Here is a 15,621-nt window from a genome sequence, read left to right as displayed (position 1 = left end):
CCAGGTGTAACCGAGGGTTTCTTATATCGTCTAGACTCAGTTTGGGCTGTAAAATAAAGACCAGGCTTCCAGTGCTGGAACCAAGACGCCACGGCACGTCTCACTTTATTCCTCCCTGACACACTCAACCGTAACAAAATACAACACTTTATCCACTTCTGTTTTCCCGTCACAATAAAAGCTCTATGTTTACTGTGACTTCCTCTTAACCTTCAACTGAGAGCTTACACAATAAAATACCTTACACAGGTCATGTAAACAGCATATTCCGAATAAGGCCTTGTGTTTGTGAGATATATTCCGATATTGTTCTGGTTTTAGAGGCATTCTTTGGACGTGTACAGCGCATTCGGAATATGCGTCTCAATCAGGGTTTTCACCGCAGCCTTATGGTCCGCTCTGTGCGTTGCTATGGTTTCTGTACACCAAACCAACCAGCCAACAGTTTGCCAGGCTGCAGACCCGATGAGGAGAAACACAGCTACTTTTAAACATTATCAAAGACTTTGATATCAACAGGTTTTTGGATATGCTCAAACATCACTAGGCCGACCTTTTCAAGAAGCTGGTTGAAGGAATGGAAGAGAGAGGCTGTGTTCACACGGTCCAACAAGTCCAACACCGCTGGTTAACTTTGAAAAAATCCTTTTTGCACGGCTACAAGTAAACAGGAATATTAGTGGAATACTTACTTTCATTAGCCATGTAAACAGCTTAGTCGGAATATCACCTTTTTCGGAATTAGTGCAAAAACCGGAATATTATGTGCATGGAAATATACTGATTGAGACACACACTTACACTATATACTCTGTCAGACAGTGAGACGACCACTTCTAAAGGAGCACCTTATTCGATCTATTCTTGTCCTTTTTAGAATGTGCCTTGGTCGACGCGCTTAAACAAGACTCACAATCCACTGATTTCTTTCATTTGTCACATTTATTGTCATTGTTGTCATTCAAACTTCATATTGATATGTTTACTTCTTTTCACAAGCAACTAACGTCACCCTACTAACCCTTCAGCATGGCAAAAAGTAAAAGATATAAGAAAAACAACTTCAATTCACAGTCACTTATTATATTTCAAAGTTACACACATTGCTTCAACCAAACCCAAAAGCCACAGTGGTTCTGAGAGCAAGGTAGATGGTGGCAAACTTCAACGGCAAACGTACAGAATAATTGGTCCATAGAAACATGGAATATGCAGTGTACTTAGTACACATGAGGTTTCTTTTTTCAACATGTTGTAAAAGGAGTGAATGTGCAAGTTCCGTCCAACATCTGAATGACATCTTTGCTTCAGTTTTTTTTTTTTTTTAAACAATGATTATTAGGATCTCCTCCCAGTAGACTGAAAGGTAGTTGGTTTGTGTCTGTAGCTGTGCTGGGACCTCCGGAGGTGTCTGTGTCCGGCTGTGGGAACTGTCTGCTCCTGCGCATCGGAGTCCCAACAACATTGGGTCGGCTGAAAGACCTCCACAGTCAACTCGTCCTCCGTGTGCAAAGGACCAGGGATGGTGTGCAGGTAGGTGTCAGGCTCAAAAAAATGATATTAATAAACAATGTACAAATTGGTTATTTTATACAAATACTTGTGTAAAATAACCATTTGTGTAGGAGCTACAACAGGAAAAGCAGAGGTGTAAAGGTTTCAGGGTCCTGCTATTGTTCAGGCAGGCTCACTGTCATGGCTGCTGGGACAATAAGGCCTCCTGCACACTGGCTGCGTGGCGTGTCCGTTTTTTATTTCGTCTCCCATGGTAACAGGTTAGAGCTTCCACACTGCCTGCGTGGCACGCACGTCTCAGGCACGGGCCTGCTAGAAATAGAACCAACGCCTATTTTTTACGTGCCACGCAAGCGTGTTGGAAGCTTTTCCAGGTAAAATAGAATAGGAAAATATGTTTATATGTCATTTTGACATAAATACATTTAATAAATGACATTTTGATGTTTGAAAGTCTCGAGGTTTTGACATAAACGCAGATATAAATGTAATAAAAAAAAAAAAAGAATAAATAATTATCGATTTGCACCTGTCAATACAGAAGGAAATATTCTGGAGCCTATTTTGCCATCAGTACTGCCGACGTTGTCCTTGCTGTAATCAAATCAGCATATATTTATGGTTATGTTTATGGGAAACATACATGTGTACAGACATGTTTCTGGTGTGCAAAGACAGAAAACGACACGCAGCCGCCACGCAACAGAAACGCCACGCTCACGCCACGCTCACGCCACGCTCACGCCACGCTCACGCCACGCTCATGCCACGCAGCCATGTGCAGGACGCTTAACAGAACAGAACAGAGAATGCGTTAGCGTTATTACAGTAGATGAATGTAGTGGAGTAAAAAGTATGTATATATTTCTGTCTGAAATGTAGCAAAGTACAAAGTGACATGGAAAGAAAAGACTCAAGTAAAGCACAAGTACCCTAAATTTTCCCTTAAAGGTGCAGTAGCTAAGTCTTATAAAACTACCTTTCTGTCATATTTGCTGAAACTGACCCTATGTTCCAGGGGTCTAATTTATAAAACTGTGCGTAGGATCCTTACTATAAGTGTACGTGCGCCCAAAAGCCCAAATTGGCGTACGCCGAAAAAAAGTCAGATGTTGGATGTGGATGTGGGTGGAGCTTATGAAGGGTGGGGGTTGTATTTGTTTGGCAGTTGAGTTTAAATATCAACAATCTTTGCACAGAATCACTTACTTCAACTTTAATGTAAAAAAAAAAAGTAAATGGAGTGCATTTATGTAGCGCTTCTCTAGTGTTAGTGACCGCTCAAAGCGCTTTACACTACAGCACCCATCATTAATCACACACACATTCATTCACTGGTGGCCAGGGCTGCCATACAACCTGCTCATCAGATAAACATGCACACCAGGGCCGATTCTAGGAGGGGCCCTGTGGGGCACCCTCTTAACATTATTCTAACTGTGCATTTTACATCATTTTGAACCATCATGGTAGGGGAAACATTGAATTATGTAACTAGAAAGACACCAACAATTCTGAGAAATCTTCCTTTAATGCTGATCCACAGGGCCATTACTACAAAGGTGAGGTGGTATTGCAAATGAAATGGGATATGGGTATGTATCTCTGTATAAGCAGACATTTCTAATATGCATTGTCAATAACTTTTAAAAATTAGAGATGTATGCGATTTTGATTAATGGCTGACAAGCAAAAATTTTCTGAAAATGACTGTGAATGTTTTTCTGAATGATCTATGCGTCTAGATTCAGGGTTTAGTTTCACGATGCTGTGATATTCCTAGAGCAGAACTCCTTAGCTCACGATAGATTTTTTTTTTTTTTTTTTTTAGCAATAACTTTTTTAAGGGGTGCCAGAATCAAGTTTAGGGGTGCTTTGGCACCCCTATCAAAGGGCTAAAAACGCCCCTGTTTACACACCGATGGCGCAGCATCGCAAACAATCCGGAGTTCAGTATCATGACAAAGACACTTTGATATGTAGACTGCAGGAGCCGGGGATCGAACCACCGACCTTCTGAGCGGTGGACAACCGCTGTTAGAGAGATAAAGAGCTGCCTTGTGGCTTTGCTGTTTTGATTTCTCAGAAAGGTTCATATCTCACATGATTGGAAACTCAGAGCAGCGTGAAATACCGAGAAATCACAACAGCAAAGCCACACTCATATCTACGGCTTAGAGAGGCGTCAGGCTCCCTCAGATGGCTGATGTTTTTCACTGTGTGGGTTTTGAGACACAAACTGTCTGAATAAACTTCCTGTTCCCCTGAAGCTTCAAAACGTGAAAACGAAATCTGGACTATAAAGCCGAGTGAAGCGTGGCATTCAGGAGACATGGGTAGCTTTTTTACTTTCTTTAACAAGCAAGCGTATTACTGAAATAATCTCGAATCAGGGGAGATAGAACAACAGACGTACTGCCACTTTTTACACATCAGTGAGCCTGAGTCTTGCTGCTTTGCGTTTCCTGTCTCAACACCTGGGTGTGCGGCAGCTTTTTTTTCTTGGCAAAATGTGTACTTTGACACAGGAAGTGTCACCTTTGCTACATGAACTGCAACAATTTCTTGGGAAGTACGTAACCAGATAGTTACAACGAACAGTGAAAAAAAAGAAAGAAAAGAGTTTCCCCTAAAGAAACAAATACAGAACTGTTCCAACACACAGAACAAATCTGGCCCCAAAAGTGGCTGATAGAAATAACACGAGATAACCCCATAAACTGAAGAATAAAATACAACAAAATGTGGCTGCAGGTTTTCACAATAACAACTGGAATATTTATTTACTACTCTGTTTGTTCCTTTATATAAATCAGAGACCTTCAACAGCGGGCCCTGGAACCCTAGGGGGTCCTCAAGGTCACTACAGCGGGGCCACCAAATTATTGTCAATTTTAGAAAGTTTTTTCAAAAACAAAAATGTCTTAACATAATTTGAACATAATATCAGCAAATATAAATCTCCACTGATGATAGGCTTACTGGCCTATAGATTAGTTAGTCTCTAAGGTAGCCATCCACAGATACAGTTCATCCTAAGGATTCAATGTGCTACATGCATGTGTAACATTATAAGATGATTTATAACATCATACCTAAAATTATTATTTTAATAGCTTAGTATTCTATGCAAAAAAGGTACAGTATAAAGGCTTTAGGCCATCCTACACGTTATTGTAGGCCTGGTTTAATATGCAACTTCATTTTATACAATATATGTAGTAGGGGGCCCTGCTACATCCCTCTTCAGTTAACGTGTCCTCTGCTTAAAAATGATACAAATTGAAACATGAAAACAAACTTTATTGAAATTTCTTTGTTAATTAAAGTTTTGAAAAGTAACTAGGTAAAATTACTGCACTTAGAACTTTAATACATCTTAAGGAACTTTACTTAAAGGTGCTCTAAGTGATGTTGGGTGATGTCACTTCTTGTTGACATTCGAAGTCTTGTCAAACAAAACGGAGGCTAGCTCGCCCCTCCCTCCTCCTCACCCCGTCCCCTCCCCGCACTAACCCCCCAACCCCCACCCCCAAATCATTCTTGTTTGTTATTGGCTGGAACACTGTTTGTTATGTTTGGTGGTGCAGGGTGGCGCAGTTTGTTTTTGTCGCAGTTTGTGGAGCCTGGGCTGTCTACAGAGACCGGGTTTTTTTTACAGTGTGTTCAGGGGACAGGCAGCTAGCGGATAGTGAGGAGATGTATTTTTTTACAGTGTGTTCAGGGGACAGGCAGCTAGCAGATAGTGAGGAGATGTTTTTTACAGTGTGTTCAGGGAACAGGCAGCTAGCAGATAGTGAGGAGATGTTTTTTACAGTGTGTTCAGGGGACAGGCAGCTAGCAGATAGTGAGGAGATGTTTTTTACAGTGTGTTCAGGGGACAGGCAGCTAGCGGATAGTGAGGAGATGTTTTTTACAGTGTGTTCAGGGGACAGGCAGCTAGCAGATAGTGAGGAGATGTTTTTACAGTGTGTTCAGGGGACAGGCAGCTAGCAGATAGTGAGGAGATGTTTTTACAGTGTGTTCAGGGGACAGGCAGCTAGCAGATAGTGAGGAGATGTTTTTTACAGTGTGTTCAGGGGACAGGCAGCTAGCGGATAGTGAGGAGATGTTTTTTTTTACAGTGGGACAGGCAGCTAGCAGATAGTGAGGAGATGTTTTTTTACAGTGTGTTCAGGGGACAGGCAGCTAGCGGATAGTGAGGAGATGTTTTTTACAGTGTGTTCAGGGGACAGGCAGCTAGCAGATAGTGAGGAGATGTTTTTTACAGTGTGTTCAGGGGACAGGCAGCTAGCGGATAGTGAGGAGATGTTTTTTACAGTGTGTTCAGGGGACAGGCAGCTAGCGGATAGTGAGGAGATGTATTTTTTTACAGTGTGTTCAGGGGACAGGCAGCTAGCAGATAGTGAGGAGATGTTTTTACAGTGTGTTCAGGGGACAGGCAGCTAGCAGATAGTGAGGAGATGTTTTTTACAGTGTGTTCAGGGGACAGGCAGCTAGCAGATAGTGAGGAGATGTTTTTTTACAGTGTGTTCAGGGGACAGGCAGCTAGCAGATAGTGAGGAGATGTTTTTTTTACAGTGTGTTCAGGGGACAGGCAGCTAGCGGATAGTGAGGAGATGTTTTTTTTTACAGTGGGACAGGCAGCTAGCAGATAGTGAGGAGATGTTTTTTACAGTGTGTTCAGGGGACAGGCAGCTAGCGGATAGTGAGGAGATGTTTTTTACAGTGTGTTCAGGGGACAGGCAGCTAGCAGATAGTGAGGAGATGTTTTTTACAGTGTGTTCAGGGGACAGGCAGCTAGCGGATAGTGAGGAGATGTTTTTTACAGTGTGTTCAGGGGACAGGCAGCTAGCGGATAGTGAGAAGATGTTTTTTACAGTGTGTTCAGGGGACAGGCAGCTAGCGGATAGTGAGGAGATGTTTGCTGTATGTGACAAAAAAATGTGGTAGCCTAAAAGACGCATGACATCGCTTAGAGCACCTTTAAATATTTCCGTTTTATGCTACTTAACTTCTACTTCACTACAATCCAGGGAGAAATATTGAACATTTACTCCACTCTTCAACAACTAGTTACTTTAACGAATACCGTAGGTTCATTAGCCCCACCTCGACCAGCTGAAACATGCTGTCAACTAGAAGGGCACTCAAGCTACGATTACAATAAAAACAAATATCTTTTGCTATGTTTATGCCTTGCATCGCGTCCACAATACTGCAGAGTTTCCAAGCCCCTAAAACAGAGACATTTGGAAACACTGCTGCCCCCGTTTTTGGTTTTAAAACTGCGGGGTTGCTTTGTAGTCTGGACAGACACAAACGGAGACATTTAGAAACGACGACGCATGTCACTCAGTCTTATCGGTTAGGTAGGCTTACATACCTTCAGTTACAGCTCCACCTCGTTGTCACTCTAAGCTCCCTGCTCTTACTCTTCACCTTTGTTCTTTCTCCGAGTAGTTTCTGTATTTTCAACTTCACACATCTGTGATTTCCAACCGCAGAGTAACGTCAGACAGACTCCCAGTCCGTACTTCCTGCCGCCCTTGTCGCCTTGTCGTCCCCTGTATCTGCTCTACCTCGTCATTGGTCCAAACAAAGAAAAAGATATCTTACTTTTCGCCGTTGCTGTTTTCTTCCATAGTCTCTTCTGCAACTAAAAGGTACTACCACGCCAACATCACCGGGCAGAGAAAACACGCTGCTTCCTGTTCACACCGTGTTGTGAATGAAAAAATCCGATCGCGACTGTTTTGTGGTTGGAATCCTATCATCTACTGGCTCGACCTCTTGTGAGTTGATTCTGAAAGCAGTGGCGAGATCTCGGAGAACAAAGCGACACGAAGCAGGGTTCAGTTCACAATGTTCTCAAGGTTTAATGAGACACACAAGGATACACATATTCTCTAACAACTGCTACATTCATTTAGTGGCGTGTAGTAAGATACAAAAGAGTCAGGATGGGCGGAAGGATTGTCCAGAGGTTTGTTCACACAGAAAACAGTGTTGCAATTTAGGATACAAATAAAACGGAGAGTTCTCACAGAATGGAATGTGGATTGTAACGTTATTCCGGCACGCACATGCCCAGTATATGTGATTGGTCATGTGATATGCAGTTTGGGCATTAGTATAAATGGAGATTAATAAGCTGCTATTGGAGCTAAAACCCAGAGATGTTTTTTGGTAGCCTGACGTGGTCATACTCAGATTCTAGTCAGAGTCTGATACTGCTCCATTGGGCTGTGATTATGGGGCGGATTTCAACACAACCAGGAAAGAAAATGCCTCTGCACTCAATTGGATAGACCTACAACCAATCAGAGCAACGGAGACAGACAGACGTTGCAGAACCTATAAGTCAAAGGCAGGCTCCGACAGAGCAGAGGCAGAGGTGACAGTTTCTGTGTTGTGCGGACGGGTGTGGCAGTGTGTATACATACGTGGTCGCGGTTCTCTGTTCCTCTTTTAAAATGAATGCGCTGTCGATATCTTCTAGAACAGACGAGATAGCGGAATCTACACATCTCAATTCTCCAGCGGCAGCCATCTTTGTTGTAACTGTTGATCCATCATCATATAAAGCCCGCCCTGACAATTTGATTGGTCCGAACAGCTCTGGTTGGAGCATAGTTGCTCCACAACGGATCAAGTCCAGACCGAACTTCCCAACCTCAAATGTTGTGGGCGGGACTAAGTTCGGCTGGCATCCAGGCTAGTTTTTTGGCTCAAAACGCCACTTAAAAACCAAAACGTAGTAGTGTACAGTACAGGCCAAAAGTTTGGAAACACCTTCTCATTCAATGTATTTGTTTATTTTCATGACTATTTACATTGTAGATTCTCACTGAAGGCATCAAAACTATGAATGAACACATATGGAATTATGTACTTAACAAAAAAGTGTGAAATAACTGAAAACATGTCTTATATTTTAGATTCTTCAAAGTAGCCACCCTTTCCTTTTTTTGATAACTCTGCAAACCCTTGGTGTTCTCTCAATGAGCTTCATGAGGTAGTCACCTGAAATGGTTTTACCTTCACAGGTGTGCTTTGTCAGGGTTCATTAGTGGAATTTTTTCCCTTATTAATAAAAAAGCAAAGGGTGGCTACTTTGAAGAATCTAAAATATAAGACATGTTTTCAGTTATTTCACACTTTTTTGTTAAGTACATAATTCCATATGTGTTCATTCATAGTTTTGATGCCTTCAGTGAGAATCTTCAATGTAAATAGTCATGAAAATAAAAAGGAAACGCATTGAATGAGAAGGTGTGTCCAAACTTTTGGCCTGTACTGTCGATGTAGCCTCAGAGAGGCAGACCTCCAAAGCCAAAGCCCTGTTGGCCCCTGAGCCCTGCACACCTGCTTCCGCCATCACACAAGAAAAAATCACAATGTTTTTCTCATATTGGTTGTGGTGATATTTGTGTTTTACCACGCGTCGCCCATGTGACACCTTTCTACCAAGTTTCATGACAATCAGGGCCAGCAGATTTCCATAATCCTGCTGACAGACAAAAAAAATTCAGGCCTGTTACAAAGATTTTAGAAATGCTAAAGTCATGGAGTTCATCTACATTTCTGTTCTATTTTTTATACATTTTATTTCTCAACATGAAGTTCTAATTGCGGTTTGAAAATTCTAGTGGATACATGCTAATTGCTTCATTTATTTCATCATCAGTTTAAAATGACAGACCAAATTGGATACACCATCAAATTTGGGTCAATGCAGCACCAAGCGTTTTCCCAGTCCTGTGGTAGTTAACACCTCTAGAGAAATGTTGTTTTCACCCAGTGTTTCTTCGTACATTACTGTTGAGTTATTTACCCAAACTATTACTATTATTTTGACTCACTGTTAGACGCAACTAGCTCAGGTTTTAGCCTATTGTTACAAAATGATGACATTTAAAACAGCAAAGGAAACATATGATATAACACAGTACAACCATAGTTTAGCTAAACGTTCACCTCCTGGTGTGTGAATAAATGAATGGTTTATTTTTGCTTACACGGCCCATCCATTATGGGATTATTCACAGTGGTGTAGACTAATGTATTGTAGTGGGTATACTGTACTGTATATTGGCCAGAATCTGCCTTTGGGGGAGGGGGGGGGCATATCATAGTAGGGGGGGACTGGGTGTCCTCCCTCAGGGAAGTTTGGAGCATCAACGACTTAATTTCCTGTTTTCTGATACACTTGTATGCACCAATTTACAGTGGAAATCCCTTTATATAGCCTACATGAAGAAGAGCAACACAGATGTCAATTCAAACTATATCAAAAATATAATGGAAAGTATGTCGTTGCGTGTCATTTTTAAGTGGGTATATGGAAATCTTGGAGCTCTCTTAGTGGGTATACACCACTGATTATTCAGACAGATTTTGAATGAACACTTTCCTAGTGCTGAGTGCTAAACAAGATATTGTGGTGGAAGTTTTCCTTGAAGCAGCAGCATTAGTGATATTCATGATAAAATCGAAACGAATAACGACTGTTTGAGAATTAAACCAAAGTCTGGTCTTTGAGTATTTATTTACATTTGCAAATGGAGAAAACACAGTTTCAGGTACACGCAGCACAACTGAAAATGTCTTTCTAACCTAAAGTCTAAACATCCAAACATCATATAGTGAAGAAACTCCGTTAAGCCACCCCTCTAAATGTATCTTTTAGCATGGCCATAGTTGAAGAGAGGACATCATTAACAGTCACACCATTGTCTCACCTTCCCCTCGGCTCCTGTTCTTTTCATTAGCCTAAACAACAGTTTATCTCAGGAGGCAGAAGGAGACACGGTTTGTGGCCTTCTCCACTTCGTCTGCTAAAAAGTCAACAATGTGAGAAGGTTCAAACTAGTAAAACTAAATAACTCTCTAGGCTATAGTTCACGGTTGCCAACTATTTCACTTGGAGCCTTTTGAATCTACACATGAAGAAGCTAAATCTTGTGGCGTTATAAAACAATCTTTAAACCAATGGTTAATATCATTAAACAAATGGTTAAAATAAAATTTGCCACCACAATATGTACATAAAGTGTACAAATATGACATTTACAATTCAACAAAAAAAAACTAAATAAAGAGTAGGTACAAGTAAGGGTACTAACATAAAGTTCAAATTTTAACATTAAACCCTTTCAGACCAGAATAAATTACAGTAGAAGTTAGGGCTGCACAATATATCGTTTTATTTTTTTTTTATAGTCGTTGAAAAATCAACTGGCACATTAAACATATCGTGAAAGGCTGCTACATATCGCAAAAGACACTCCGATTTTCTGTGACAGTTGAAATCAAATATCAACAGGAGCCGGCACTCCAAACTGTAAATGTGTTTTTATTTGTGTGTGTGTGTGTGTGTGTGTGTGTGTGTGTGTGTGTGTGTGTGTGTGTGTGTGTGTGTGTGTGTGTGTGTGTGTGTGTGTGTGTGTGTGTGTGTGTGTGTGTGTGTGTGTGTGTGTGTGTTGTGTTGCAGTTCACGATGAGTGTGCCTTACGAGGAGGAGCACGTGATCGGGTACCTGCAGCCGGGGGTGGAGTACTGTGTGAAAGTCTTTGTGACGTCGTTCTTCAACACCAAGCATGTCTCCAGTCAGCCTCACTGTGCCTTCACCAGCCCTCCTCCGTCCAGGAGCTCACGTACGTCTTCTTTTACTGCCAGGCTCAGCAGCCGCCAATAAATCAGACAGACAATGGTGATCCAAGCATGTGCCTTTTCTTTTAATCGGTTTATTTAGGGGATGATCATAATAAGCAGACATTGATGCCACAAAAAGAAGATATTTACCTATATGAAGGTCAGATTGATTAAAACTGGGAACTGAACTGTGTTTGAATAGGCTAGTGTTCCTCTCCAGTGTTTAAAGGCTGAAAGAGGAACTTCATTTGAATTTTAACAGTTCCTCTCAGAGATGTTGATATTGGACAGTTTAACACTGAAGCTTGCCAGGTCTCAGGTTATTAGTCTTGCTTTACCAGACCCTCCTCCGCTGCGCCGCAGTGGAGGAGGGTCTGGCGAGGCCACACGGCATTCCAGCATGGGAGAAAAATGTGCTCTGGTTATTGCCTTTTCTTTAAGGCCTCGACACACCTGACTGTCGGCAGAAAAGCCAGTCGGACTGATCAGTCGGCTCCCCAAGGTCCAAAAAGTGCCTCCGAACACACGCTGTCTTGAGCGTACGTGACAACGCGTCACGTGGGTCTGGCTTCTCCAGCTGACACTCATGGTGGCATGTTCGAAATACGAGCTTGTATTTTACGAAAATAGTTCACTGAAAACATTTTAAGTGAGAAATAGGCCGTGCAGTTGCTGAATCTGTCTTCATTTCAGATCGACAAAGGTCAGTTTAAAAGATTTTCGTCAGATTTTGAGAGCCGTTCGTCACCCATCCTGCTCGTGTGTTCCGGGTTAGCAACTTAGTCTGACTGCCTGCCCTCCGACCAAGCATGGTCGGCCGACAGCTCCTTAGAGGGGCGACGGCACGGAACACACCAAACTGACCTCGCCAGAAGGCCGATTATCGGGTTGGTGTGTCAGGGCCATTAATCCAATCACAATCGTCATGGGCGGAGCTAAGCGCCCAACGTCCTCGGGACGGAACTTGTTTTGGTGGAACATGTGTACGTTCAAAAGTAGTTTTAGTTGTGCAACAGAAAACTCCAACGTTTTGGACAGATAGTCTAGCTAGCTGTCTGGATTTACCCTGCAGAGATCTGAAGAGCAGTTAACCATAGTCCTCATAAATCCACCAGAGGTTAGAACGCCAACACAAAGGAAGCGGAAGGGGACGGATTATCCGGCCTAAATGAGTGAAATCCGAATTTCCGTCGGTAAAGGAACAATCCCGGAAGTGGAACGTCAAGGATATAGACTACAGGTTATTTTCTGGGATTCTCACCTTAATGTAATATAGTAGCCATGCAAACTGAAGGCTAATTGAATGTCCAGCCTTTCCACAAGTAACTGGATTTCTGATATAATGACAAGTGTGCCAGTCTGTGAATGTGATGCATGTTGCTGTCCTCCTGTCCTCCCCAGTGTATGTGGTCTTCAGCCTGCTGGCGGCTTTCTGTGCCCTGGGCTTCCTCGTCACTGGATTGGGCATCTACGGTGGTCAGCTGAGCTTTGAATTACTAAGACAACGCCTCCCCAAAACCCTGGTAACAGATCCAACTGTGTGTGCTGGGACTCGAAGAATCAATTGTTCATCCTCGCCTTACATTTAGCACTCAAAATATACTCCATGTGCACACAGAGAGAAGGTGCCACTGTTATCCAGACACTTACTCCGATCAGTCTGTTTGATTAGTTAGTACCTGAACTAATTAAAGGTCCCATGACATGGTGCTCTTTGGATGCTTTTATATAGACCTTAGTGGTCCCCTAATACTGTATCTGAAGTCTCTTTTATATAGACCTTAGTGGTCCCCTAATACTGTATCTGAAGTCTCTTTTATATAGACCTTAGTGGTCCCCTAATACTGTATCTGAAGTTGTTTTATATAGACCTTAGTGGTCCCCTAATACTGTATTTGAAGTCTCTTTTATATAGACCTTAGTGGTCCCTAATACTGTATCTGAAGTCTCTTTTATATAGGCCTTAGTGGTCCCCTAATACTGTATCTGAAGTCTCTTTTATATAGGCCTTAGTGGTCCCTAATACTGTATCTGAAGTCTCTTTTATATAGACCTTAGTGGTCCCTAATACTGTATCTGAAGTCTCTTTATATAGACCTTAGTGGTCCCCTAATACTGTATCTGAAGTCTCTTTTATATAGACCTTAGTGGTCCCCTAATACTGTATCTGAAGTCTCTTTTATATAGACCTCAGTGGTCCCCTAATACTGTATCTGAAGTCTCTTTATATAGGCCTCAGTGGTCCCCTAATACTGTATCTGAAGTCTCTTTTATATAGACCTTAGTGGTCCCCTAATACTGTATCTGAAGTCTCTTTTATATAGGCCTTAGTGGTCCCCTAATACTGTATCTGAAGTCTCTTTATATAGACCCTAGTGGTCCCCTAATACTGTATCTGAAGTCTCTTTTATTTAGACCTTAGTGGTCCCCTAATACTGTATCTGAAGTCTCTTTTATATAGACTTAGTGGTCCCCTAATACTGTATCTGAAGTCTCTTTATATAGACCTTAGTGGTCCCCTAATACTGTATCTGAAGTCTCTTTTATATAGGCCTTAGTGGTCCCCTAATACTGTATCTGAAGTCTCTTTTATATAGGCCTTAGTGGTCCCTAATACTGTATCTGAAGTCTCTTTTATATAGACCTTAGTGGTCCCTAATACTGTATCTGAAGTCTCTTTTATATAGACCTTAGTGGTCCCCTAATACTGTATCTGAAGTCTCTTTTATATAGACCTTAGTGGTCCCCTAATACTGTATCTGAAGTCTCTTTCCTGAAATTCAGCCTTGGTGCAGAATTACAGCCACTAGAGCCAGTCCCACAATGAGCTTTCCTTAGTATGGGCCATTTCTGTGTCTTTAGCTATTGAGGAGGAGAGAGGGGGAGGGGGGGGGGGGGGGTGCAAGGTGGAGGTTGGGGTGTGGCCTTGACCAACTGCTCATTTGAAAGCCATGATGTCTCTCTCTCTCTCTCTCATGGGTGGGCCAAATTCTCTTGGCGGGCAAAGCAGAGAAAGGGGAGGTAACCTTGCTCCTTATGACCTCATAAGGAGAAGTTTCCAGATCAGCCCATCTGAGCAGAGCAGGATACCCAGTGCTCAGTTTACACCTATCACCATTTCTAGCCACTGGGGGACCATAGGCAGGCTGGGGGAACGCATATTAATGTTAAAAAACCTCATAAAATTTACATGCCATGGGACCTTTAATTTTACAAAAAAACAACAACAACACAAACCCTGGTGAGACTTTAGGTAGCGTATTGTCTATCTCTGACTCTTTCTCTCTTCTCTCCAGTCATACATTCTCCTCCAGTGCCAGACTGGTGGATGTGCTCCCGTCGGACTCTCTGACTGTTCATTCACTGAGGAGCAGCTCTGAGGAAGGACAGGAAGACAGCCGCGTGGCTCTGAAATCAAATGTTTCAAGCCGTTTGAAGTGTTGTGGAGGGACAGGATGTAAGCTGGAGACCAGCGGAGTCTGTTTAGGTGGAGTTGGTTTGGTTGTCTGGTTTAGATAAAAGGTAGAAGTTGAGGGGTAAAGTGTATGGTTTACTATCAGAGTGAGATGTTTTTGTAAATTGTTATTATCCTGTTTCTATGCCAATATCCTCTGATTCTTCTTCTGACTTTCTAAAATGTGTTTGAGATAGATGAAGTTGCTGTCTGTTAATGGTTTCTTTCTGCTGCTGTGACTTCATTTCCTAATAGAACTTTTATAATCCATTGAATAACTACATCAAATGAGTATGGACAGAACAGAAATCAAAAGTTCACTTTAGATTTAAAGTAGACTGATGCATTAGACCCTGAACAACCAAGTCATAGGAATAGGCATAAAACGTTAGCATAGTTCATGCATTAGTTTGAGTATTATTACTGCATGCGCTTGTTTTATTATTGTAATTTTACTTAAATGCTGTGATTTTTCGTGTTGTCCTTTTTCTGTGACTCTTTTCTTTGTTACTGTTCTTACATGTATTTTTCTTGAGTGCAATATAATCATAACCATCTGGTGAATAAAGCATGGTATCCTGTAGGAGAGTTGTACGACTTCTTTAACTTTAATGCTGCGCTATTGACTTTAGACCAGGTTTTTGGTCAATGGCGCGATCACTTCCCGCTGCCTCGAGATAGCAATACGCCCAGAATGCACCTGAACACACCTCCCTGTAAGACCAGCACGCCCATGGGCCACAGATGGGCGCAGGTATTTGCTATTTAAACGACGTGGGCGCTGGACGGTCTTAAAATAGCAAAGACACTTGCGTCGGGCTTTGCGCCGCGCTGGGTGCAGGATAGGACCCATAGTGTTCATGGGAAATTGTGGGATTACTACTACAAGCACTGTTGCCAGATGCTCATGTTTTCCAAGTCAAACACACACACACACACATACGTCCCCTAATCTGAAGTCTCTTTTATATAGACCTTAGTGGTCCCCTAATACT

General features: G+C 42.1%; 1 protein-coding gene across 1 annotated transcript in view; it reads left to right on the top strand.

Moving 5' to 3' along the window:
• The window catches only part of crfb2 (cytokine receptor family member b2), a 44,428-nt gene extending 29,219 nt beyond the window's left edge, over nucleotides 1-15,209 (top strand). Inside the window, exons 12-15 of the mRNA XM_028590492.1 lie at nucleotides 1,388-1,533; nucleotides 11,012-11,174; nucleotides 12,574-12,710; nucleotides 14,469-15,209. Of these exons, the coding sequence (XP_028446293.1) occupies nucleotides 1,388-1,533; nucleotides 11,012-11,174; nucleotides 12,574-12,710; nucleotides 14,469-14,552 (530 nt within the window). The 3' untranslated portion in view covers nucleotides 14,553-15,209. The remainder of the gene's footprint in view (nucleotides 1-1,387; nucleotides 1,534-11,011; nucleotides 11,175-12,573; nucleotides 12,711-14,468) is intronic.
• The last annotated feature ends 412 nt before the right edge of the window (nucleotides 15,210-15,621 follow it).

This window comes from Perca flavescens, chromosome 11 (genome assembly GCF_004354835.1).
Source record: "Perca flavescens isolate YP-PL-M2 chromosome 11, PFLA_1.0, whole genome shotgun sequence".
NCBI lineage: Eukaryota > Metazoa > Chordata > Actinopteri > Perciformes > Percidae > Perca > Perca flavescens.
The sequence above is the reverse complement of the archived record's forward strand: the minus strand, read 5'-3'. Positions and strand labels throughout refer to the sequence as shown.